General features: G+C 43.6%; 1 protein-coding gene across 4 annotated transcripts in view; it reads left to right on the forward strand.

Annotated features, from left to right (window-relative positions):
* The first annotated feature begins 279 nt into the window (after positions 1 to 279).
* LOC127570627 (F-actin-uncapping protein LRRC16A-like) overlaps positions 280 to 26,754 on the forward strand; it is a 261,851-nt gene continuing 235,376 nt past the window's right edge. For 2 of the 4 annotated variants that reach the window (XM_052016361.1, XM_052016362.1), the window contains exons 1-2: positions 280 to 515; positions 971 to 1,068. In XM_052016361.1, coding sequence (XP_051872321.1) covers positions 476 to 515; positions 971 to 1,068 — 138 coding nt within the window. In that variant the 5' untranslated portion in view covers positions 280 to 475. The remainder of the gene's footprint in view (positions 516 to 970; positions 1,069 to 26,754) is intronic. The other 2 variants (XM_052016358.1, XM_052016360.1) reach the window with 1 other exon arrangement.

Genomic DNA, 26,754 nt, shown 5'->3' on the forward strand with positions numbered 1-26,754 from the left:
GCGGTGTAACCCTTCTGGGGAAGGCGGGTTCCAGCAGATGCAGTGATTTGCGGCTGACGGTGGCCCCACCGAGGAGACGCCTCTTTGTATCAGTGAGTGTGTGGGTTTGAGGGAGCCGGGGATTTCCGGCCGCCACTCGATCTCGTTAAACCGAGGGGCGGTGGAAGTGTGCTGGCGTCTTGTCCTTCCGTCTGTGACCGGTGTGGACGGCGGGGCGTAAAGATGCAAGCAAAGGATTGAGAGGTTGTGTGTGTGTGTGTTGGGGGGGAGGGTTGGGGGTGGGCTCGCTGGAGAGCGGACGGGAGAGGAAGAGCGAGCGGAGGCGCTGCGAGCCAAGGGGAAAAGGATACATTGTGGAACTCGGGGAGATTGCAACATCGGAGCGGGGCGAGAATGTAACCAACTGAGCGCTCGCCCAGACCCCTGCAATAACCGGGCAACCTCGTACACCGGCACCGCGTCCCTGCTCGAAATCATGACCGAAGACGTCTCCGAGGTTCCGAAAGAGCTGCTCGGTAAGGAGGAGGATTTGGCTCCCAGGGCTTACAGAGGAGGAGGGGACAGGGGGGTGTTTGATTTATCTGGATGGGGAAGCAAGCCAGCAGAATGCAATTGCACCGATTTTTTTTTGGGGGGGTGGGTTGTATTAAATACAAAGAAGTTAATTTCTATCGTTCTACCCAGAGGATGGGTCGCGTTTGTTTATTCCCTTTTAAGTGCGTGTGTTATCAGCTACACTAAGCTCTCCTACCTCGCCCTCCCCTTTAAAAATACTTTGATATTGCTTCTGTTTTAATTGGGGCTTGTCACGTATGTGTGTTTTTTCGGCGACTTGTATATTCAGTTGTGCGTGATGAAGGAAGCTGAGATGAGTTTATTTAGAAATGCAAGTGATCAGGCCAAATACACGTTTGATACCGAAGGTTACGACATCCGAAACGAGCGACTTTTTATTGCTGCTGTTTCACAGAAAGCGTCAGGGATGTTATTGGCAGGAAGGTTAAAATCTTCTTGAAGAAGAAGGTGAAACTGGAAATTAAAGGCGACAAGGTGGAAAATAAAGTTTTGGTGAGTAATCAACAATAAAATCACAAAATCCATTAAAGGCGCTTTATGTTCCTTCCTAATACAATGTTGATTATTGAAATGCTGTGTAAACTGATGAGCAGTCAGCCGCAGATCTAACCATGCGCTAACACGGCTTGTTCCATGTTTTAGTGTCAAAATACAGTGATGAATATCATTGCATCGTTAAAGTGAGGCAAAAGCTTTTTTAAAAAATTACCAGTATGATAGACGTGCATCTGTTGTTACTGACGCTACACTGCGCTAATAGGTCGAGAGCGGCGGGGCAGGAGCTAAGTGTGTGTGGCTTTGTCAAAGCTCTGGGAAGATGGGATCGGGAATCGGCCATTCAGTCCCTTGAGTCTTACTATCACTAAATTAAAATCACAGATGAGGTGCATGTTAACTGTTTCGCCACCTTGATTTCATATCCCTAAGTACCCTTGTTAATAGAATCTATTTTGGTGGTTATGCATTCTCGGTGATAAATGTAGAAAATTGCGGTATGGTGGCTTTGATACATGCTTTTCATTGGATATTCTGCACTGGATTCCCTTTGATACCACTTTTCAAAATAATCTAACATAAAGTAATTAGAAAACACTAGGAATATAATTTAAAATTATTATGGGGAACACAACGGATTGTTCTTATTTTCTTATGACGTTGGAGGCCATTTGGCCCATTAAGTCGATGACAATTCTCAAAGCAATCCCACCAACCACATTCCCCCACTTATTTCCCTGTCACTTATTCTATCTCACATGCCCATTGACACCACTCTGGAATATTTTACTAAGGTTAGTTGACTTCTGTAAATCTCCCCAACGGCTAGGATGTCTTTGGAGTGTGGAAGGAAACGAGAGCACCCGGTGGGATCCCACACAGTCGCAGGGAGGAGGTGCAAAGTCCTCACAGGCAGCGCTGGAGGGTAGAATTGAACCCGAGTTGCTGGAGCTGAGAGGTAGCTGTGCTACTGTGAAGCCACTTTGGTGCCCAGTTGCCAGCATGCATTAAAAAAAAACAAGTGCAGACACAAAATGCTGGAGGAACTCAGCAGGTCAGGCAGCATCTATGGAGAGAAATAAACAGTCGACATTTCAGGTGGAGACCCTTCATCAGGACATCAGTATGATGAAGCATCTGCAGAATCTCGTGTCAAGTGTAGAGTGTAAGTTAGGAAATTCTAATTTATGAAGAGAACAAGTAAAAGGTACACAGACTCCAATACAGTCACTCTATGGGTTTAATAGTTTGTAGTCAAATAAGTAATGAAAGAGATGAACTGCTACAGGAATACATTATAACATGAAATATACGTTTTTTTAAACATTTTCTGATGATTTGAAACTGATGAAGATTAAGTTTTTAAACAGTTTTTAATTGTGTGGCTTGCATTGGGTTCCAAGGGCACAGGTGACTCAGTGAATGCAATTGCAATGTTTTTCCAAAAAGTGGAATGATTGGATAAATGATCCAGTCACACTTCATTTTGTCCACAATTTAATCAGAATCTGTTTCTTTTTCTACAATGATCTTGTAATTAAAGTACTTGTATCTTTCCATCCCACCACCAGCTTCATGGAGCATATCTCTAGTAGTGGGGAGTTGTACTTAAAGAAACTGGTTTCAATATGTTGATTTCTCTGTAGCTTAAGGACATTAACTTCCTTCTATCACTATGACAGTCCATGATCTGAAACTACTAGCACATCATTACAATACTACATAACTTTAAATTCCACTCTCACATATTTTAGGCCTTGAAATTACTGAATTATGCTGGTTGTTTGTCATAATCAAAGTAATTTTAATCAGGAAAAAATAATACACTGACCCTTGCTCTCCAGTGAAAGTGAGGCTTGTGGCAGATCTTTTAACTTGTAATGACAACTTGGTTTTCCACCTTTGTGCATAATGTAATTGCTTGTCGTCATGATAATATCAGTTGTTAGCAATGCTATGGTGAGCATTTGATTGGAGTTTTTGTGAACAAGTGTTTGTATTTTGTCTGTATAAAGTTCCGCTGAAATTTAAATGTCTGAGGGAAAACCCTTAGCTTTTTGCCTTTCTGACTTTAGCTTTCTGATGTTATTTGTTGAGAATCTTCAAAGATTGATTTTGTTGCTTTCCGTAATTTTCTAAGTTTAATTTTAGAGCATTTACAGAATGTTTAATTATCTTTTGCCGTTGACAATGGCATCAAATTCAAAGACTGATAGATGGGAATGTGGCTGATGTTTTAAAAAAAAATGAAGTGTACCTTTCTTGCCAAATACAATAAGCCAGTATTTAAGTGATCTTTCTGTTCTTGATGTTGACCAAAATTTTGGATAAAAATACTTTAATAGCTTATTGTATACTCACTTATACCTAACAAACATTGAGTTGCACGCATTTTGAAGTTGGATTACGTTTGGTGTAAGTTAATCCATATTCCTTGAAATTATTCTGCACGCTTTTGATGGTGTTGAAATGACATAATCAGCCTCCTCAATGCTACTTTGGAAAACTTACAAAGATTACAAAATTCATTGGCACCCATTTAAAATCTGCCCTATTGAACTCCCTCATAATGCTGCTGTTTCAAGAATAGGGAGTAATTAGTTGTATTTCTTGTGCTTTTCACATGTATCAGCTCTGAGATCAGGAAACAGCCCTCGAAAGGTAACACCACAAGACAAGCTGGAACCTTCCAGCTACCGGGTTGAAAGAAATGATTGTGTGCTCCAGTGTTTGGGGTGGGGGAGGGAGGAAGAGGTGGAGTCCTGGTCTGGGTGCAGAAGAAGCCCCATTGGCTGCTGGAGAATGTGTGCATGGGAGGTATCTTCCAGGTGCAAGAAGGCTTTTAGGAGTTGTAGAGAGGTGTCTGTAAGGAAATGAATTCTTACACTTTGAGGAACCAAAAATTCAAGGCTCCCAACCAAGTCAGTTGAGCTGTTTTTGATTTCAGTATTGCAACAAGGTTGTATTTATCAGCAGAGGCAGCCTGAAGTGCTCTGGAGGAGAGGTTTTTGAGAATGACAGTGACCTTGACCTTGAGAGCAGTGCAGGCTCCCATATGAGCTTCTACTGGAGGTTTCCTGAGATCACAGGCACGAGCAAGGATCAGCTTGTGGAAGGGTACCCTCTTTAGATGCTGCTACTGCAGAGAGAGCTGATGAAAGTGTGGATCTCTATGGCCAAGCTGGATGAAGTATTGGGTGCCACCTCTTCTATAGGCTGTCCTTCTGTTTTTTTTTAACCTCTTTTCTCATTGGATGGATGTGGAACCACTTCTCTATTTGCAGGAAATTTTAGTGGTTAGAATTTTTGAGGAGGAACCTGCTGTGGGTGAGATCCCAGTTTGGTTTGGGTTACTTGAGGTTTGTTTTGCAAAGGGTTATGCAGCAGCCTGTCTGTGAATGTTGGAGAAATGTATCTGCCACTTCAAATAAGGGTACGCTGGAGCCTTCAGCATTAGTAAAAGCTATGAGTGAACATTACCAGTCGTCATGTGGAAGAGTGTGGTTGAAAATCTCACTGGAGACCAACATTGGGTTGTTGCACAACTGTTGATGTCGTTGGGTATGCTGGACACAAGACAACGCAATAAATAAATCTCACATCAAAAGGACCCTGCTGTGTTAATGGTTGCCATTAACTTTCCCAGAAACGTGTTAAGTATTGCTGACTTAACATGATAGTTTGTGCAGTGCCTGCTTTATTAGCATTATGCAGACAGATTTCTGTTCTCATTTTCCTTTATTTATTAAAATCTCTGTGCTTAAAACTGACGTACATTCAATATTGTCGAAGGATAGTTTCTTTTATGTCCTGGATCCATCCACTGCTGTCAATAAAGTAATTGACCTTCTCATTTCAATCACATCTTTTCCTACTTGTAAATGTCAGGTGGAAATGTTCCAGATTAATGTAACTCTGGAAAAAAAATCAACATTTACCAATAAAATAGTCCCTTACAGAATTTCTTTTCTCAAGTGGTGGAGAGCTGAAGATCACAATATCACACTGTAATTCAGGCTTTCATTTCACTAACAGTGGATATGTTGATCAGGGCTACATTCACATTTGGAACCAAATCTGCTTTCAGTGTTTAGAGAGCAAAATGAGCTTTCCTGCATTTGTATGGCAAAGAAGTTTCTGTTTAAGATTTATATTGATCAAGTCAGATTAAAACTATGTTGATTTAAATACTTTTATAGCAGAAGAGCATGCAAATTGCTTTACAGATGCCTGCTCAAAAACATTGAGTGATGCAAGTTCAGGAGAACAGAGACTGGGTGAAGTTATGGATTGGAGAAGGTTGGATAGATAGGGAGAAGTGATGGCTGAAACAAGTTAAACACTAGTTAAGAATCCCCTAACTCAAATTTGAAGTTCTAGTCTATTATTTAAATTGTTTCAAGCCTTGTTTCCCCTCATCTCTCTAACTTCCTCCTGTCCGTAACTCCACCCACTCAGTTCTCCTGAACTTGCATCACTGGGACACTTTATTACTCTGCTCTCAGTAACACTGCCTGCCAACTTCCACCACTAAACCAGTCTATATACCACTGAAACATTTGTCTATGCCTCAAAATATTCAAGTGTTCTCTTGGCAAGTCTTCCATTTGTAACTCTGCAAACTTATAATAAGTGCAGGTGATGGTTGAGCAGGAATCAATGTATGCTCATGTACAGACAGCCAGATAGCAGAATGTTGGATGAGCTACAGTTTGCAGAGGGCAGAGTAGGAAAATATTTAATCTGCTTCTCAATACTGTTCCTCAACAAAATGAAGCTGTGTAGCGACTCACTGTCTGAGCAAGCGAACTGGCTCGGCAGTCGGGTCGCGTGTCGTCAGAGCGGCGAGGCCCAAGATGGCGCTGGGCCTTCGTCTTCCCCAAGTGACGGGGAGAACCCGCATGCGGGAAAAGTTTGATGACGTAGCGTATACGTCATTTCCGTTTTCGGTGGGCGGGAACCGTTCCTCTTAAAAGGCCCACGCAAGGCGGGAAAATAAATCAGTTTTGTTCTGCAACTCATTGACTAGTGTCTTACTTTCGCATCGCGGTAGCAGCCACTACATTGGTGACCCCGAAGGTCCAGATGGATTTTGGACCCACACAATGGACAACAACGCAGCAGCCAACGCAGTGGCACTCAAGCCGCCCACCTTGTGGACGCTTCGGCCCCGCGTCTGGTTCAACCAGGCCGAAGCACAATTCCAACTTCGGCAGATCACCTTCGACTCCACACGGTACTACCATGTGGTCAGCTCCCTGGACCAGGAGACAGCCACCCAGGTCGGAGACTTCATCCAGTCTCCTCTGGAGGAAGGCAAGTATCCGGCTTTCAAAGACCTTCTTATTTGGACCTTTGGCCTCTCCCGTCGCGAGCGCACCGTCCACCTGCTTCATCTCGACGGCCTGGGGGACATATCCCCATCGGCCCTGATGAACGAGATGCTGGCCTTGGCTGAGGGACACCAGCCCTGCCTGATGTTCGAAAGGGCCTTCCTCGAACAACTACCCGATGACATTCACCTGCCGTTGGCCGACGCCAATTTCAGCAACCCACGTGAGGTAGCTGCCCGGGCAGATGTCCTGTGGAAGGCCAAACATGAGAACGGGTCGTCCGTCGGCCAAATCGCCAGACCGTGGGCCCAACGCCTACCTAAACTAGTCCTAGCAACCGAGCGACCACACCCCAGAAACTCAGATGACAACACTGGTGACCAGCTGTGTTTCTACCATCAGAGGTGGGGCGTGGAGGCCCGTTGATGCCGCCCACTCTGTAAGTTTCAGGGAAACACCAGGGCCAGCCGCCGCTGATGGTTACAGCGGCTGGCCACCAACACAGCCTCCTATTCGTTTGGGACAAGCAGTCCGGGCGTTGTTTCCTCGATACTGGAGCAGAGGTCGGTGTTTTGCCCCCGACCGGCCATGACACTTGTAGCAGGCAACAGGGTCTTGCACTCAAAGCCGCAAACGGCACAACGTAACGAACTTTTGGTACCCGTACAGTTCAATTACAAGTCGGTGACAGCCGTTTTACCTGGAACTTTACCCTTGCCGCCGTCGCCCAGCCACTCCTGGGAGCCGATTTCCTTTGGGCCCACAGCCTGTTAGTCGACCTGCGAGGGAAGCAGCTAGTGCACTCCAGAACTTTCCAAACCTACTCCCTGGGAGAAGCCAGCCTACCAGCCCCGCGCCTGGACTCCATTTCTCTGTCTGGCAACGAGTTCACCAAACTCCCAGCTGAGTTCTCATTGGTTTTGGCACCTCAGTTTACAAATTCAATGCCCAAACACGGGGTGCAGCATCACATCATTACCACAGGGCCACCCCTTCATGCCCGAGCACAACAACTACCTCCAGACAAGCTCTGCCTGGCAAAGGAAGAGTTCCGCCGCATGGAGGAGCTAGGGATCGTTCGCAGGTCAGACAGCCCCTGGGCCTCCCCCCTGCACGTGGTCCCCAAAGCCACCGGCGGGTGGAGGCCCTGCGGCGACTACTGCAGGCTGAATGATGCCACCACCCTAGACCGCTACCCCGTCCCTCACATCCAGGACTTTGCGGCGAACCTACATGGGGCCCACATCTTCTCCAAGGTGGACCTCGTCCAGGGATACCACCAAATCCCGGTCCACCCTGACGACATCCCCAAAACTGTGCTTATCACTCCATTCGGCCTCTTCGAATTCCTTCGAATGCCGTTCGGCCTTAAGAACGCCGCGCAGACCTTCCAGCGGCTGATGGACGTGGTAGACCGTGACCTGGACTTCCGTGTTCATTTATTTAGATGACGTACTAATCGCCAGCCATGACCGCTAAGAACACCTTTCCCACCTCCGCCATCTGTACTCCTGTCTCAGTGATTTCGGCCTCACTATCAACCTGGCCAAGTGCCAATTCGGACTCAACTCTATCAATTTCCTCGGCCACAGAATCACCAGCGAAGGAGCAACACCCCTACCCGCCAAGGTAGACGCTATCTGCCATTTTCCCCATCCCAACACAGTCAAAGGCCTGCAAGAATTCCTGGGGATGGTCAACTTTTACCATCGGTTCATCCCTGAAGCAGCCCGTATCATGCACCCTTTGTTCTCACTGATGTCTGGCAAGGGCAAGGACATCGCCTGGAACGACGAGGCCATGGCTGCCTTCGTTAAGGCCAAGGATGCCCTGGCAGATACCACGATGCTGGTACACCCTAGGACAGACGTCCTAACTGCCCACACGGTGGATGCATCGTGGGGTACTGGAACAACTAATCGAAGGCCGTTGGCAACCCTTGGCATTTTTCAGCAGGCACCTTAGACCACCCGAACTGAAATACAGCGCTCTTGATCGGGAACTTCTAGCGCTGTACCTGGCGGTCCGGCATTTCCAGTACTTTTTAGAAGGCAGACCTTTCACCGCTTTCACTGACCATAAGCCTTTGTCTTTCGCCTTCTCCAAGGTCTCCGATCCCTGGTCAGCTCGTCAGCAGCGGCATTTGTCCTACGTTTCCGAATTCACAATGGATATCCAACATGTCTCTGGAAAGGACAATGTCATTGCTGACGCACTTTCCAGATCGACCATCCACAGCCTGTCCCTGGGTGTAGACTACGCGGCCATGGCTGACGCACAGCAAGCCGACAACGAGCTGCCTAGCTAAAGAACTGCAGTCTTGGGCCTGCAGCTCCAGGATTTCTTAGTCGGTCCAGGTCAGGAGACCCTCCTTTGTGACGTCGCAACAGGTCAGCCCTGCCCTATAGTTCCTGCAGCCTGGCAGAAACGCGTTTTTTGACTTGGTATGCGGGTTGGTGCACCTGTCCATCAGATCAACTGTCCAACTGGTCGCCAGCAAGTTCGTCTGGCATGGCCTGCGCAAACAGGTCCGTGAGTGGGCCAGGACTTGTCCGCACTGCCAGACATCAAAAATCTAACGACACACCAAGATCCCACCACAGCAGTTCGAGCCTACCCGTAGAAGGTTCGACCACATCCACGTTGACCTCGTTGGTCCCCTGCCAGTTTCAAGAGGAGCCTGGTACCTCCTTACCATCGTGGACTGGTTCACGAGGTGGCCAGAGGCAACCCCTCTATCCAACATCACGACTGATTCCTGTGCCCGGGCGCTGCTCACAACTTGGATCTCGCGTTTTGGTGTTCTGGCCCACATCACTTCAGACAGGGGCGCCCAGTTTACCTTCAGCCTATGGTCTGCATTAGCGAACATGCTAGGGACGCAGCTGCACACCACCACGGCCTACCACCCTCAATCAAACAGGTTGGTAGGACGTTTCCACCGCCACCTGAAATCAGCCCTGATGGCCCGCCTGAAAGGTCCTAACTTGGTCGACGAACTGCCTTGGGTCCTGCTCGGCATATGCACTGCCCCCAAGGAAGATCTCCACGCTTCGTCAGCTGAACTCGTGTGCCGGGTGACCCTGGTTGTCCCAGGGGAGTTCATACCCGCCCTTCAGGGGCAAGAGGAACGACCCGCAGCAGTCCTGGAAAGACTGTGCGAGAGGCTCAGCAGCTGGGCACCGATTCTCACTTCGCGGCATGGTCAAGCCCCATCCTGTGAGCTCAAGGAGCTAAGAGACTGTAAGTTCATTTTTGTTCGCAGGGGCACACCCCGGGCACCGTTGCAACGACCATGCGAGGGGCTGTTCCAGGTCATCAGGAATAATGGGTCCACCTTTATTTTGGACATTGGGGGCAAGGAAGAAGTCTTCACGACGGACCGCCTCAAACCGGCCCATTTAGATCCACAACAACCGGTCAAGGTCCCAACACCGCAACACAGAGGCTGGCCTCCTAAGCAACGGCTAGCACAGCCCGCGAACCTTGGGGACTGTATCGCCGGTTCTGGGGGTGGGGGGGGTGGTGGTTGTGTAGCAAACAAGCTCGGTGGTCGGATTGCGCCTCGTCGGAGCGGCGAGGCCCAAGACAGTGCTGGGCCTTTGTCCTTCCCGAGTGACGGGGAGAACCCGTGCGCGGGAAAAGTTTGATGACGTAGCATATACGTCATTTCCGTTTTCAGTGGGCGGGAACCATTCCTCTTAAAAGGCCCGCGCAAAGCGGGAAAATAAATCAGTTTTGTTCTGCAACTCATCGACTAGTGTCTTACTTTCGCATCGCGGTAGCAGCCGCTATAGCTGTTTGAATCTTACTGCAGCTTGCTAATTGATGTAGCATGGAAGGATTATTCTGCCATCGTGAAGAACATTGGTGATTCATGAATTGCAGTATGTTATCCTTCATTGGTCATGATTGTATTCAAAAAATATGATCGTAGCAGAACATCAAGTTTTTATTCATGTTTTATACTGACTCCCATTTTGATGTTCGGTTAATTTAAATTCTGTGTTGGAAGTTTTTGCCCATATGAAGTCTTAAACCACAACATTAATGTATGGAAGACATGATCATAAAACTGTTTGGTTCAGTGTTGCACCTGGGATTGTGTTTCATCACTTTAAGACCACAAAATGTAATTATTAAATCATTAGTTCATTCAATCTGAGAATATTGCAGGTTGAAAGGTTTGTGCCAGTTCTAGGCTGCAGCTCAATGAATAGCATTTTGAGACTTATTTTTGCATCTGTACCAAAGTCATAATCTGAGCATACCATACATAACATTTTTAAATGGATTAACTAGTTTTTGCATTTCATAAAATGTAGTCTTATGGTCAAATTTAATACTACACAATTTCCAAAATGTGTCTTACTTTTGTTCACCGTTATCAATATGTTAATTGAAGTGCCAGTTGCTAAAATAGCATGCACCCTCTTTAATGAGCAATGAAGTGATCTTCCATTAGAGATGGAACAATCCTGGGTTGGCTGTGCCTGGACAGTGCTTTAATTCCTTTGCTAAGAATGAAGAAACAACAGTCACAACTCAAGGACTCATCTCAGTTACCTTGAGGCTATTTAATGTTTAAAATATTTGGGGAAAATTGTTCCCTTAATTTCAGATTTGCAGATAAAAGTCACTTTGGTAATCTTGCCAACGCCCCTTATGCTCATGAATCTGTAGACCAAAGACACTGGTTCCCAAAATGTTTGAGAGGGGTATTAGAGGGAACCAGAGATTATTTATTTTTTGATAATTGCAGAAGATGATCACATTAATATGCCATAGTATTTACTAATTATTTCCGCTTGGAGCATTTAGTTATGTTTAATTGACCATGGATGAAGGTTGTTTGTTTAGGGATCATGAGGACTCTTTTGACCTTTATGTCACAGTCTATTCTAATGGCTGTTCTCAAGCTCCCTGCATCCTTGTGAGCTTCCATTTTCTCTAGTGCGTAGGCTTTGATATCTTGCTCAGGATGACAAACAGAACAGTTATTGTTAGATTATATAAATAACTTGTTTTGTTCTGGGAATAGCCATCTTTACCGAACAGATTTGTCAACAGAACACTTAAATATTAGAGGTGATATTTTTTTTCTGTTGCAGCCAACTGTTTTCTGTCCATATTTAATTTCTTAATAATTATGCAAGTATCTAACTTAGTGGTTCTGCACCTATTTCATCACAGTGAGCTATATTTGCAGTTCTCTGCATTACATGGGCTGCGCCCACACGACTACTCATGTATCTGCAGTTGCTGGAGGTTAGAAGGTCGAAATTAATGCAGGCTGTCGAGGTACATTGGGGACAGGGTGTGGATTGGACTTTAGACTTGCCTAGTATGCGTTAGTTTTTAGTTGGTATTGCAGCAGGAATTTGAGCTGGTAATTTGGCACTCCAGTGAGAGAACACTGGTTTAGCTGACCAATGAAAATCTTGAGCTATGTTATTGGCAGCAGAGAGTGTTCTATAATCTTGAATTTCTGTGAAGTTGCTCTGCTGTCATTTCCCTCCCCTCCCCCTGCTCTCTATCTAAAGGCAATGATCTTCGATGTTGGCAACCCTTTGATGTTTTCACCGAAAGGACTGTCAAAGTACACATCAAAAACAATAGAGACTTTACCATTGCGTTCACTTGTACCTTTGTGTGCATTTGGTTATTGCTTCTGAGTGGTGACTATTTCCATCGTAGCTGTTTGTGGCAGAGTCCAATTGAAATTTCTACTGGTACTCCTGTTATTGTCAATTCAGTGCAATCACAGTAAAACTCCAATAATCCGGCAGCCTTGGGACTTGTTGCTGCTGCCTAGCAGATTTTATTAATAGGATGCTTTGCCTATTAATACCCAAAATTTTATTTCTTCGTTCTACATGTTTCACTGCAGTATACTAAATAGTAGTATTATCACTATAGTATATTCATAGTGACCCTAGTGAGTTTAAAGGGTGCAGGAAATGTATAAGCACTCCAGCCACAAACTGAACCATATTCCTTAACCAGGTGTTCCAGCCCACCATCTGGACCGCAGCCCCAGCCACAGTCTGCACTCTGGACTCTGCCTGCACCGTCTGCTTGCGCTCTGGACCCCAGCTCACGTTCCAGACTAATGAGTGAATCGGATGCCAAACCATTAGGATTTCTCAGCAATCGGATGCCAGATTATTGATGCAGCAAACAATCTGCTGAGGGGATTCCTCCAGCAGATTGTTTGTTACTCCAGATTCCAGCATCTGCGGTCTCTTGTGTTGCCAGATTATTGGAGTTTTACTGTACTGTCAATTTTCTTGCAGATTTCAGCTAGTCAAGAGGCTGAGGTGTAAAATGATTGTGATGTTTGAGAATACTTCCACAAGTTATTTAATTTTCTATTAACTAGTAGATAATGGATTATTAAATAATGTTGTATCACTACAGTTGGTTGTAGGTACCTTGTTGCTGCATTGAAGCAGGTGTGTGTGTTTAGGAGATATGGAATATGGAGAACTGAACATTTTTTATGGAGTCCTACAGCACGGAAACAGGCACCTCAGCCCACTGAAACCATGCTGACCATCTATAGCCCATTCCCATCAACTCTTCCCAGGTTCTACCACTAACCAACACGCTAGGAACAATATACAGTGATCAATTAGCTTAACAACTTGCACATCTTTGGGATGTGGGAGGAAGGTGGAGCACCTACAGGAAGCCCATGCCATCACACGGAGAACATTCAAACTCCACACACAGCGCACTGGAGATCAAGATTGAACCCTGGTTGCCAGTGCTGTGAGCCAGCGGCCTTAGCTACACTGTTGTGCAGTTGTTAGATTCAATTTTGATACAGCATTCCCAGTAGATTGGGCAGCTGACAGTTATTTGCCAGTTGAACAATTTATAAAGAAATGCATTAAATGAAATGTAAATAAATTCTAGCAGCATAATTATTGCAACCTTTATGAGTTTCTGTTTGCTCACATTGCACATTGTTAAAGTACATTGTTCTTAAATCATTGGAATACATCTTTGTTTTCTTGTACTGAGATGCTTATAGCTGAATTATTTTTTGCAATGTTTGAATGTTGACTGGATCTTTACAAATAGGATTTCTATTTTCTCATATCAGTGGTCTTTCAGACACTGAAGCAGGGCGACCATTATAATTGCTCAACAGTTTGGGTGATGAGTTTAAACATGCATGAGCGAAGTTAAAGGTATTGAGGGGTAAAGAAGTACAGTTAACTATACACTGCAAGCTTTAAGGAAAGAATCAGTTATACCATCATCTATGATTTGTTTTTTGAGGAAATTAATTAATGGCTCTTTTCAGTGGTGGGGGGGCATCTGGAGTGCACACAAGGCCGTACTTGGAGTATTGTGTGCTGTTTTGGTCACTATGTTACGGGAAAGATGTGGTTGCACTGGAGAGAGTGCGGAGGAGATTCACCAGGATGTTTCCTGGATTGGACAACTTGAGTTATGGGGAGAGATTGGATAGGCTGGGCTTGTTTCCCCTGGAGAAAAGGAGGCTGAGGGGTGACCTGATGGAGGTATATAAGATTATGAGAAGCATGGATAGGGTAGATGGTCAGAATAATTTTCCCATGGTAGGACTAAACACAGGTTGTGGTCGATATCTGGACCATGCTGTCGGAGGTGCTGGTGGAATCAGAGACAATTACCACATTTAACAATAAATTTCACGCCATATGTCAGTGGTAATAGATCTGATTCTGATTCATTTAAGAGGCATTTAGACTGATGCTTAAATAAACAATGCATAGAAGCATATGGTCCTAATGAAGCTAAGTAGATTTCGTACAGATGGAGAAAATGGTCAGCATGGGCATGGTGGGCCAAAGGGCCCATTTCTATGCTGCACGGCTATGACTATGACACTTCACACTTAATTTCCATTGAACAAAATAGCAATGGCTTGATAGTTGGGATTATTAAGGCAAAAGCATGACAATCCATAAGGGAAAATTACTTCTGATCAGGGGTACAAGGATGGGCATTTTTACCTTGAGATGCAATACAACCACAAGTAAGCAACTGCTTTGGGTATAAGATCAAACTGGAACCACATTCTTTGTGGTGAGGCCCAGTGTGTTAACAGGATCTTCTGTGATGTAATGCCTTGCCATGATTTGGGGATATGGAAGAGGTGGGAGGATAAGTGCTGCCAGACAGATGTTTTTAAAAAAAAGTCTTGGAAGCTTGTTGAATCTGGAGTGTACACAAGGCTGTACTTGGAGTATTGTGTGCTGTTTTGGTCAACAGCTTGGTTGTTGAACAGTTTACATATGTCAAAAATATATAGAAACAGTAAAAAAAACCTACTCAAACTAATAACATATTAAAAAAATATATAAAAGAAAATACACAGACTTAAGTGATTAATAAATCCAAACTGGGCTGCTGATGGCATTAACCTACATGATTAACACAGTTACATATTTAGTGTGTTTTTAATTCATTAATCACATATGCTCATGGAAAAATATTAGACTAATTTTCAACACAATGTAAAGTGGTCTGCATTACCCTGCGTACACTACATTTGTGCTCTCTAACCTACAATTCTCGTCTTATATTCTCACTCCACCTGCACAGATTTTTTACTTCAGCTCTTCCTCTACCCCAACACACAATACTACCACTATCCCATCCAACTATTCAGACTTCAGCACATCCCCTTCCCCCTCATAGTAACAATAATAATTAAAGGCAATATATGTTATCAGAATTCCCAGGGTGCAGTGTGGAAGGAGGCCATTTGGCCCATTGAGTCAATGCTGTCTCTCTGCAAGACCAATCTAGTTCATCCCACATAAAACAACATGATTTCTAGTGTCTTTCTTGGGTTCTCATTCCTTTGGTTCTTGACCCCTCTGCTAATGGGAATAAGAAGGCTTCATGATTTTAGATGCTTCTGTTAGATCCCTCCCCCACCCCCCTCCATCTTGCTCCCCATTACCAGGGAGAACAACTAGAACTTCTCCAGTTTATCCATATAACTAAAGCCATTCAGCCTTGGATTTTTTTCTAATGAAGCCCATCTGCACTCAAGGGAAGAATTGATGGCCTTAAAGTGTGGAGACTAGAACTAGACAGAATCTTCCAGCTGTGGCCAAACCAAAGTTTTACAACATTTGTTGTCACTTCTTTGCTCTCTCTATGCCTCCATTTATGAGGTCGAGAATCCCATTTGTTTTTTTTTCAAACTGCTTTTTCAACTTGCCTTGCCATTTTCAATGAGCAGTGCACATGAACCCCCAGATCTGTCTTCCTGTATCTCTATTAGAATCGTTCCATCTCGTACACATTGCCTTCCTTCCTATTTAAATATAATGTGCTTATAATTTTCTGTGTTAAATTTCATCTGCCATGTGTTCACCTATGTTGTCTTTCCATCCTTCGCATCATTCACCATGATTTCAAGTTTTGTGTTGTCTGCAGATTTGGAAGTTGGTGCTTGTACATCCAAATCCAAATCTTAACGATAAACCGTGATCCCTGTTCCGATCACCTGGAACTCCACTGTGCTCTTCAGTCTGGAAAAAACAGCTGTTCACTACTAATGTTTCAAAATCAGAATTGGGTTTATTATCACCGACTTTATGTCGTGAAATTTGTTGTTTTGCGGCAGCAGTGACATAAAATTACTATAATTACAAAATAAGTAGTGCAATGAAAGGAATAACGAAGTAGTGTTCAGACACCTGATGGTGGAGGGAAAAAAGCTGTTCCTAAATCATTGAGTGTGGGTCTTCAGGCTCCTATATCTCCCTGATGGTAGTAACAAGAATAAAACGTATGGGTAGGTTAATATGGGTTTAAAATGGGCGGCATGGACTCGTTGGGCTGGAAGGGCCTGTTACTACGCTGTAAGTAAAATTTAATTTAAAAAAAACGTCCCAGATGGTGAGGGTCCTTAGTGATGGATGCCACCTTCTTGAGGCATTGCCTCTTCAAGATGTCCTCGATGGCGGGGAAGATTGTGTGCATGATGGAGCTGGCTGAGTCTTCATCCCTCTGCAGCGTCTTGTAATCCTGTGCATTGGAGCTTCCATACCAGGCGGCGATGCAACCAGTCAGAATGCTCTCCACATATATAGAAATTTGCAAGCGTCTTTGGTGACGTGCCAAATCTAAAACTCCTAACGAAGTAGAGCCGCTGGCGTTCCTTCTTCATGATTGCATCGATGTGTTGGGCACAAGATAGATCCTCTGAGATGTTGATGCCCAAGAACTTGAAGCTGCTCACCCCTTCCACTGCTGTCCCCTCAATGAGGACTGGCGTGTGTTCTCCCGACTTCCCCTTCCTGAAGTCCACAATCACAATCTCTGCACAGCTAGTTTTCTTCCATACTTCTACTGCCCCTTTTATTAAATGGGCTTTGGTCGTGATAACAAGCCTGTTATGTTGTACATTTGGAAGTCTGTATATATGCGTGTGTGTATATATACACCGTATCAACTGCATTGTCCTTCATCGACCTTGTGTTGCTTATCAAATAAAGTCTATGAAGTTGGTGAAATATACTTTGCCTTTAATCTACGCAGGCTTTCTCTAATCAATCCACATTTGTTCAGGCTGAACTGGTCTGTAGCAACAAGAAGATGCTGGAGAAAATCAGTGGGTCAAGCAGCACCTGTGGAGGGAAATAGACAGTTGATGTTTTGGGTTGAGACCCTTCACCTGGACTGAAAGATAAGAAGGGAGATAGCCAGTATAAAGAGGCGAAGGGAAAGAGTGGGGTAAGAGCTGGCAAGTGATGGGTGGATCCAGGTGAGGAGGGCTGTTAGGCAGATGGAGGAGGGAAGGGTGGAAATAGTGAAAGAGGCTGGGAGGTGATAGGTGGAGGCAGCAAAGGGCTGCAGTTGATGAAATATGAAATGAAAGGAATATGGAGCATGGAATCAAATAAGGGAGGTGGGGAGGGCAGATGGGAACAGTGGGGGGAGGGAACCCAGTGGGAGGAGTGTGTGGGTGATGGGCAGATGGAGTAGGCAGAAGAGGGGAAAGAAACAAGGTGATCAGGGGCTGGGGGTGCGAGATGGGTGTAGGAGGAACTGGGAAGATCAGGAGGAGAGAGAAAAGGGACAGAGGGGGAGCAGTTTACCTAAAATTGGAGAATTCAGTGTACTGTAGTGGAGAGGTACTACAGTAAACTGATCTATAGTTACTGGGTTTACCTTTACATTCATTTTTTGAACAAGGGTTTAGCATTTGTAACTTAAGTCTGTGGGCAGCATCCCATTACCTTTAGATGTTAGAAAGATTATGGCCGATACCCACTGTAGTTTCTAACCTCTGTTCCTTCAGCAACCTGAGGTATATCCCATCTGGGCTAGGTGACTGATCTACTTTATGTGTACCAAACCTTCCTAGTACCTCTTCCTCATCAACTTGCAGTGCGGCCAGTATCTCAATAAAATCTTCCTTTGCTGAGACTCCAGTTGTATATTCTTCCTTGGTAAAGACTGATGCAAAGTGTTCAGTTGATACCTCTGCCATGCTCTGTCTCTGAATGGATCTCTTTTATTAGTCCCTGATTGGCCCTACTCATCAGACTGTTTCCTGTTTTCTTGCCTGCAGAATGTTTTTGTTTTCCTTTAGTTTTTTTTCTCATTATTCTTTGTTTCTTGCTTTAATTTTCTCCCTCCCTTGGAAATTTCAGTAATCAGCCTGATTCTTTCTGGTTGTCAGCCTAACATCTGTCCTGGAGCCATTTTTTTCCAACTTTATTTTGTTCTCTTATTTCAGATTCAGATTAGTTTATTGTCAAATACACTAGGGTGCAATGGAATTCCTTGTTTGCATGAAGCTGTTTACTCTAAACAGTATACATGGTAATACTAAATACAACAATAAGTACAGTGACGAGCCCAAACCAACAGAATGGTGCAAAGATAGTGGTGCAATCTTAAGTAATGCACAAAGAAATGCTGAAGTGATAATAACAGAATGACTAAGAGAGGTAGAATTAGGAGTCCCTGGTTATCTAGAAGACTCTGGCTTTAATTGTCCTCTTGTTCATCCTTCTGGTATTGTATTTATATCATCTCAAAGCCCATCCATTTTAGAGTTACAATTTTGCCTGCCCATCTATGTTTCCAATTTTCTTGCCTGGATCTATTTGCGTTCCATTTGAAATTGGCCTTTCTTCAATTGACTCTTAACGCACAGTGTTCTCAAGTCGAGTTTATTGTCATATCTACAGGTGCAATGTAAAACTTGCTTGCAGCAGCATCACAGGTGCATAGGATCATGAAAGCAGCATTCACAAGAAAGACATAAATTATACACGATTTTTACAAGAAAGAACAATTAGAACAAAAAAAATGTTCATTTTAGTACAAAATGTTGATAGTGTTACTGTACTATAGTGATTGTGCAGGTTGGTTCAAGAACTGAATCGTTGAAGGGAAGTAGCTGTTCTTGATCCTGTTGGTGTGGGACTTCAGGCTTCTGTACTTCCTGCCTGATGGTAGCTGTGAGAAGATGGCATGGCTCAGATGGTAGGGATTTTTGATGATAGATGTTGCCTTCTTGAGGCAGCACCTCTCCTTGAGGTCTATGTTCTTTACTGTAGCTATGCTAAACATTCTCCTATTCACAGTGTTTCCCGTATCTTCTTCAGCTGGCTCATTTCATTCCCCAGAACAAAGGCCAGCAATGTCTCCGTTGTCGTTGGGCTGGTCAGGGAAGTTCTGTCCATACTTCAAAAATATCTCCCCACCTTTGACTCTTATTACTGCCCCAGTCTATATCAAGATAATTGATTTCCTCTTTTATTACTATTTTTTCATCTCCCTGCTAATTCTACTGCAAATTTTCTCTTCTATAACAGTCTTACTAGTTTGAGTCCTTAGGATTCTCCCAGCAGCATAACTACACCTCAGTTTCTAAATTTTAACCAAATCAATTTGTCTCCAGGACATCCTCACTTCATGGCACAGTGATATTTTCCTGGCATTCAGGAATATCTGGTACCCAGCCTTTCTGTTGTTTGAGCCAGGTCTCCTTCATCACCACAGTATCAAAATCCCACATGTGTAATTGTGCCTGCAGCTTTTCAAACATTGTTTAATGCACTTTGTGTGCTTATGTTTATGCAGTGAGCTGTCTTTTTATGTATTCATTCAAGGGATGTGAGCTTCACAGACTGAGCCAGCATTTAATTGCCCTTGAGAAGGTGATGGTGAGCTACCTGCTTGAGATGTGGGTATATCCACTATGCTGTTACAGAGGGAGTTCCAGGATTTTGAACAGTGACAAAGAAGGAATATATTTCTAAGTAAGGATGTTGTGTCGCTTGGAGGCACTTCCAGGTGGTAGTGTTCCTGTACTTCTGCTGCCCTTGTCCTTCTAGCTGGTAAAGGTTATGGGTTTGGAAGGCACTGTCAAAGAAATCTTGGTGAGTTCCTGCAATGTATCCTGTAGATGGTACAAACTGCTGCTACTGTGCATTGGTGGTGGAGTGAGTGAATGGTTATAGAATGTTTATTTGTGATCTGTGAGTACTCTTGGTACAGCTTTAAATAGGACCCAAATTATTTCTTGCTCCAGTGGTATCTCTCTCCCTGTCCTTTTAAACTCCTGATAGAACGACCTCGTCCTTTACATTTTGGCTTCACAGTTTAAGCTATGTTTGAGCAGTGCTTGCATAATTCCTTTCTTGTTAACTTAACCCTGCATTCTTTTTTTCCCAAACAGTGCCTCTCCTCTGCTTTAGTGAATTCTCTATTCATTGGAAGAAACTGCACTCTGCATTTACAGAACCTATGTAGATTTATGCTGCAAGTTCTGGATCAGCTGACAGTAATTTTAGGTAACCAGTTTTAGCTGACCAACTAATTAACTGGGAGACTGACGGGCAATTTGCTTAGCAGAGTAACACTGCAAATTAAGCTTCCGGAAATTCCACTGGCAGAATTTAACTAACTTTAAGCACGAAGTCTCCCTCTTAAGATTTCCGCTGTTCACTAGGTTTACATTCTTATCCTCAGTAGAACCTGTGCTTGGCTGAAGCTGCATTCTGTGCTGCATACTTCTTTGGACCAATGAAAGGCAAAGTTTTCCATTGGATCTTGTTTGCACAAAATTCAGGCATTGTTCTAAAGGTAAATTATCTTGGCAGGTACGGTAGTGTAGTGGTTAGTATAACGCTTTACAGCGCCAGCGACCCGGGTTCAATTCCAGCCACTGTCTATAAGGATTTTGTATGTTCTGCTTGTGTTTGTGTGGGTTTCCTCTGGGTGCTCCGGTTTCCTCCCATTTTCCAAAGATGTACAGGCTAGGAAGTTGTGGGCATGCTGCATTGGTGCCGGAAGTGTGGCGACACTTGCGGGCTGCCCCCAGAACACTACGCAAAAGATGCATTTCACTGTGTGTTTTGATGTACATGTGACTAATAAAGATATAGAACAGTACAGCACAATACAAGCCTTTCGGCCCACCATGTTGTGCCGACCTTTAAACTTCGCCTAAGACTATCTAACCCCTTCCTCTCACATATCCCTCTATTTTAGATTCCTCTATATGCTTATCTAGTAATCTCTTGAATTTGACCAATATACCTGCCTCCACCACCACTCCAGGCAGCGTATTCCATGCCCCAACCACTCTTTGGGTAAAAAACTTCCTCTGATATCTCCCTTGAACTTCCCACCCATTACTTTAAAGCCAAGCCCTCTTGTATTGAGCATTGGTGCCCTGGGAAAGAGGCGCTGGCTGTCTACTCTATCTATTCCTCTTAATATTTTGTGCACCTCTATCATGTCTCCTCTCATCCTCCTTCTCTCCAAAGAGTAAAGCCCTAGCTCCCTTAGTCTCTCCTCGTAATGCATACTCTCCAAACCAGGCAGTATCCTGGTAAATCTCCTCTGCACCCTTTCCAACGCTTCCACATCCTTCCTATTATGAGGTGATCAGAACTGGACACAGTACTCTAAGTGTGGTCTAACCAGAGTTTTGTAGAGCTGCATCATTACCTCGCGGCTCTTAAACTCGATCCCTTGACTTATGAATGCTAACATCTTATCTTATTATCTTCAAATGCTGCATCAAAGTTGCTGTTTTATTCCATGACAAAAACAAAGGAAGGATTTGCATCCCAGATTGGGGGATCACTTTGTCAAGCACCTTCACCGTCTGCCGTAACAGCCTGGATCTCCCAGTGCCAGACATTTTAATTCCACTTCCCATTCCCACAGCGATATGTCTGTCTGTGGCTGCCTCTACTGCCAAGTTGAGGCTAAACGCAGATTAGAGGAAAGAACAACACCTCATTCTGTTTTGGTAGTCTCCAACCTGACGGCATCAACGTTGATTTATCTTACTTCTGGTAACCTCTCTCTCCAACCTCCCCCCCCCCCCCCCCCCCCCCCCCCCCCGATTGTTTTCTCTTATCCTCTGGCCCCTTTACCTCTTCTCTTTCCCCTCACGACCTGCCCATCACCCACACCTTCCTCCCTCTGGTTCCTCACCTTCCCTTTATTCCATGGTCTACTGTCCTCTCCTATCAGATTCCATCTTTTTCAGCCCTTTGCCTCATCCACCTATCACCTCCCAGCTTCTCACACTATTCACACTCCAACCCCCCCCCCCCCCCACCACCCCCCACCTACCTACCTTCCCCCTCTCACCTGGACTCGCCTATCACCCACCAGCTTGTGCTCCTCCCCCTCCCCCCCACCCCCCCAACACTGTTTCATTCTGGCTTCTGCCCTCTTTCTTTCCAGTCCTGATGAAGGGTCTTGGCCCGAAACATCGACTGTTCATCTGTTCATTTCCCTCCATGGATGCTGCCTGACCTGCTGGTTTCCTCCAGCATTTTTTGTGTGTTGCTGAAGAATTTGTATCTTTTAATAAAAGCCATACTCTTTCCTAGATGACCCCACCATAGTCTGTTTAAAAACATTCACCCTTAGCAGTGTACTGTAGAATCTGATCAGTACCCGACCCTTGACCTTTACTGCCATTCTCTCATTCGTATCGCTTGCCAATCATCTGAAAACACAGTTGCAGTTACAGTATCAGTATGGACCTCCATTGAACAAATTTGGGAATTGAACAGCTTCCTTTTTGTTTTGAGTAAGTTGTGCCACTGAAACTGTTTGTGTGACTTCCATTCTCTAAATAGCATTTTAACCCACTTGGATACTTGAGAACCTTCAGCTCCTTAACCCTGTGGTAGAATGAAGGATTTAGATTATATGGAGGCTTATGAGATATGATGTAAGAGGGAAAGGAGTTGTCTTTGGAATTACCTTGAACTAGAGTCATGAGTTTGACCAATGGTTTTTCATAATAGCTACATAAAGCTTTATGTTGCAGACTGTGTAATTTGTCCACATGTAGGTTAAGGCATGATGTATGACATGGTCTTGAATGTAATACATGCTTTAAGTATACAGCAATGGAAATTGATCGAGATTTTTGTAAACCAGACTGTCTATAAGCTAGTGCACGTGATTGGTAGCCTGTAATCGCAGGTTGTGCAGTGTCAGTAAACATCTGAGGTTGTTGGTGAACTCCACACACAGTTTCTGCTGGATATAGTTACTGATATTTCTTAGTGCACTGACTGACCAGGCTCTGGGATCAGACACCTAGCTGTAATGGTAGACTGAGGGCAAATCTTTTGGCAATGGTTTTAGTTCTTTATATCAAGAGGTCACTGCTTTAAAAGAAACATAAATGATCTACTAATTTTGAAAAATCTTGTATGATAATTGTCCCTTGAAGTACTTTGAGATATTTTGTTATGTTAAAGGAGCTGAAAAGAAATAGCTGGTTCTGACCAATACAGAAAGAACAAGAGAAGCAAGATGATTGTGGAGAAAAACACAGGAAGGAACAGAATTAACAGAAGGAAAATAAACAAGGAAAGTAAAATATCCTAACCAAGCTTTTTTAAAGTCTGAAGTGTCGAAAAGAATTTCAAAATATAAGCTTGAAATGGACAGTGGCTTGGGAATGGAGATTTTTGCAAAAATTCTTACTTAAAACATTTCCAGACCTAATATATTGTATTTTCTTCCGTGTTGTTGATTTACAGCATATACCTATTGTCAGCAAGATGGAGACTACCCATATAACTTGGTTCTATTCTCCTCACTGGCCACTCAGCTCTGGAAACCGCCCCCCCATCCCACGCCTGAACCTCCATTCTTTTCCATTCTCCTGTCTTTTTTCCCCTATTTTTGCGTTGGATTCTAGTTCAAGTATGACATTATTTATTTAAACCTTTCCATATCTCCCTCATTCTGTATCAGTCGTCACATCCAGCACTTGAGTTTGTGCACTCTGGCCTAAGTTACCCTGTATATACACTGTTGTTTCAGCCAGAAGCTCACAAGTGACTAAGTGTTCTAGTGGCAGAATAATAATAAAATAATTCGTAAGCAGGTTGTCCAACTTGGAACTTTTTTGTATCACCTGAGAGATGTCGACTGCGCAAGCATCACTTTGAATTCTACTTGGTGTATCGGACTGGAGGTCTTTGACTTTCAGAAGAAAAATTACATGTTGCAAGTGCTTTCAATGGCCATGGGAATGTATGATATAGACAAAAGTATTTTGTATAATGCCAAAAAATTGGGCAATGGGTGATTTGGGGAAAGAAAAGTAAATAATAAACCATCTTTTAATCTTAAGGTTCCACATTCACTATTGGAGATAGATCAAAGAACTAGAAATGTAAGTGTTTGGGTGTTAGTGAGGAAGAAACAATTACTTCCCTGTTATTAAAATTAATATTATACTTGTCTCTCTGTTGTGCCTGAATCTTGTTAGGATTAGTAAAGCTTATACATTTTCTATTGGATAGGTAGGTTTTGTTTCAGTAAGTTACCTGTAATGCACCAAAAGGCTGTTGCATTCAAACAGGTTTATGACAGAAGCAAGCAGCCACAGCATGGAGATCTCATTTAGATCTGCCACAGTCCGTGCATGGTACAAAGTGCTACACACAGAAAAGACTTGTTGCATTAAGTTTTTACATTTAAATATGAAGTGCAATGATTTAAGTTTGTGTTGAGAGGCAGTGAAAATTTGTTGGAATAGATTGAGAGTAGAACAGAGCAGGCGTTGTGGGAGCTGGATACCCTAAAACCATTTTAGATCTTGCTTTTTGTAAATCAGACAGGCTTAATTAGTAACCCAACAGCGAGGGAGACTCTAGACAAAGTTGGTCACAAAAAAATAGCATTTTACAGAGTGACACAATTCTAATGAAAATCATAGTTCAAAGTGAATTTTAAAAAAGGTATCTTGGCTGAATTGACTAAGTTGGAAAATTGGATTGAAGGGTTTGCCAGCAGATAAACAGTGGAAAGTTGTTCTTAAATTGTTCTTTTTGGTGTTGTTCTCTGAATCTACTATGCAAATTTTCTGGTATTGAATGGGTACATAATGATTTCTGGCAACAGTATCCCTCATAACTTAAAATAGCAATGAATCATGTTGATCTGAGCAACTTATTATGAATGTTGCTCTCTTGTGTTTCTCTAAACTCAGGAATAAATACCTAACACGCAACAGACTGACCAAAGCAAAGGATTGGCCACAGGAGTTGGCCGTCTATCAAATGTTTTCTGTGGAAAATGTAATCCAACAGTAACATCTTTGTGTCCTCTCACAAAGGAAGTAATTAAAGTCTTGGTGATGGGTTCTTGAGAACTTCTGAGCTGCCTAAAATTGCAGTGCCTGAGTCTTTTTTTTTCCTTGTTCAAGCGACACCACAATTGGTTTCACATTAGGTCTTGTAGTTTTGGGAATACTTGCTAAGGCAAGTTGTCTCAAATGTTAATTAATACTTTTGTTTACTCATTGCCAGTCTCCACTTTCATTATAAGCAGAGAACACACTGCTTCCGCAGATGATTCTGTTGTTTGTATTGTTGAATTATCTACTAATCGCACAGATGATCAGAATTTTGCTCTTATTGTCTTATTTCATTTTCTCTCCATGTGCACGGAGTCATTTTCTTTACATATGCACAGAGGAACATGGCATGAAAGGCAGGTTTGGTGTTTGTTTCATTGTCATGTCATTTTGTATTTAAATAAATATATGACTAGGAAAATGGTGTGGTGCCCAAAGGTTTAGATGTTGTTGCATTATTGGCTGTGGCTATGAGAACATTCTATTAAGAAGGAAACACTAGAGACTGCAGATGCTGGAATCTGGACAAGATAAGACAAGATATCTTTTTTAGTCACATGTACATCGAAACACACAGCGAAATGCATCTTTTTGCGTAGTGTTCTGGGGGCAGCCTGCAAGTGTCGCCACGCTTCTGGCGCCAGTATAGCATACCCACAACTTCCTAACCCATACCTCATCTTTGGAATGTGGGAGGAAACCGGAGCACCCGGAGGAAATCCATGCAGTCATGGGGAGAATGTACAAACTCCTTACAGACAGCGGCCAGAATTGAACCCAGGTCGCTGGCGCTGTAAAGTGTTACGCTAACCGCTACCGATAAGCATCTGTGCGGGGGGGAAAAGAAGTTGTCAACGTTTCAGGTCAAAACCCTGCATCAGGTCAGTTCATTTGGCAGGAGCGAGGAGAACTTGGTTTTGGGTTAGCAGTTGGGGTTTGCGAGACTTCCAGAAGCTTAGGTTTAGGAACTCTCAAAATTAATCACTTCTGTCTTACCTTTATTGCAATAAATGAACACATTTTACTCAAGGAGTTGCAACCTTCGTTGTTTGTCACTGTTATATATTTTAGACCCCTCAACCCCTGAATTGGGTGCAAAGGAGCCAAGACATTTCTGATGCACAAAACCTGCAAAATTTGTTCACGTGTACTGTTCAGCGAGTTTTCTTAATGTATTGCTTAAATGTGGTTTTGGGTTGGATTAAACTGATGGCTAACTCAGACTGATATCTGAAGCTATGATATCTGAAGCTATGGCAAGCAAGAGGCCAGAAAAGTGTGAACAGGGGGAAGAAACAAAATATTACTTGAGAATATATTGCTTGGGGTAGTAATTCAATAGCCACTCTCTTCCAGACCAATGTCCCCAGCACTGAGGCATGAGTTATTCCGTCAAGTTTTTTTTGGACAGGCCACATTGCTAGCAAGCCTGGAATCAGACTTTCATAAAGCATTCTCTATTCCAAGCTTTCTCTCCTGGGAAGAAATTACTAAAAAGATAGAGAAAAAGATTGAAAGATGTGCTCAAAGCTTCCTTGAAGAAAGTGCACATCTCCACTGGCTCCTGGGAATCTCTGGCATGTGACTTCTCAAAGCAGGAAGGAGCATTCAGGATGGTATTGAGAACCTTGCGGCCGTGCATCGGAAGCACACAGGTGCCTGTGTAAGTGGCAGAAGGAGTACACG

Source organism: Pristis pectinata, chromosome 5, assembly GCF_009764475.1.
Source record: "Pristis pectinata isolate sPriPec2 chromosome 5, sPriPec2.1.pri, whole genome shotgun sequence".
NCBI classification, from domain to species: domain Eukaryota; kingdom Metazoa; phylum Chordata; class Chondrichthyes; order Rhinopristiformes; family Pristidae; genus Pristis; species Pristis pectinata.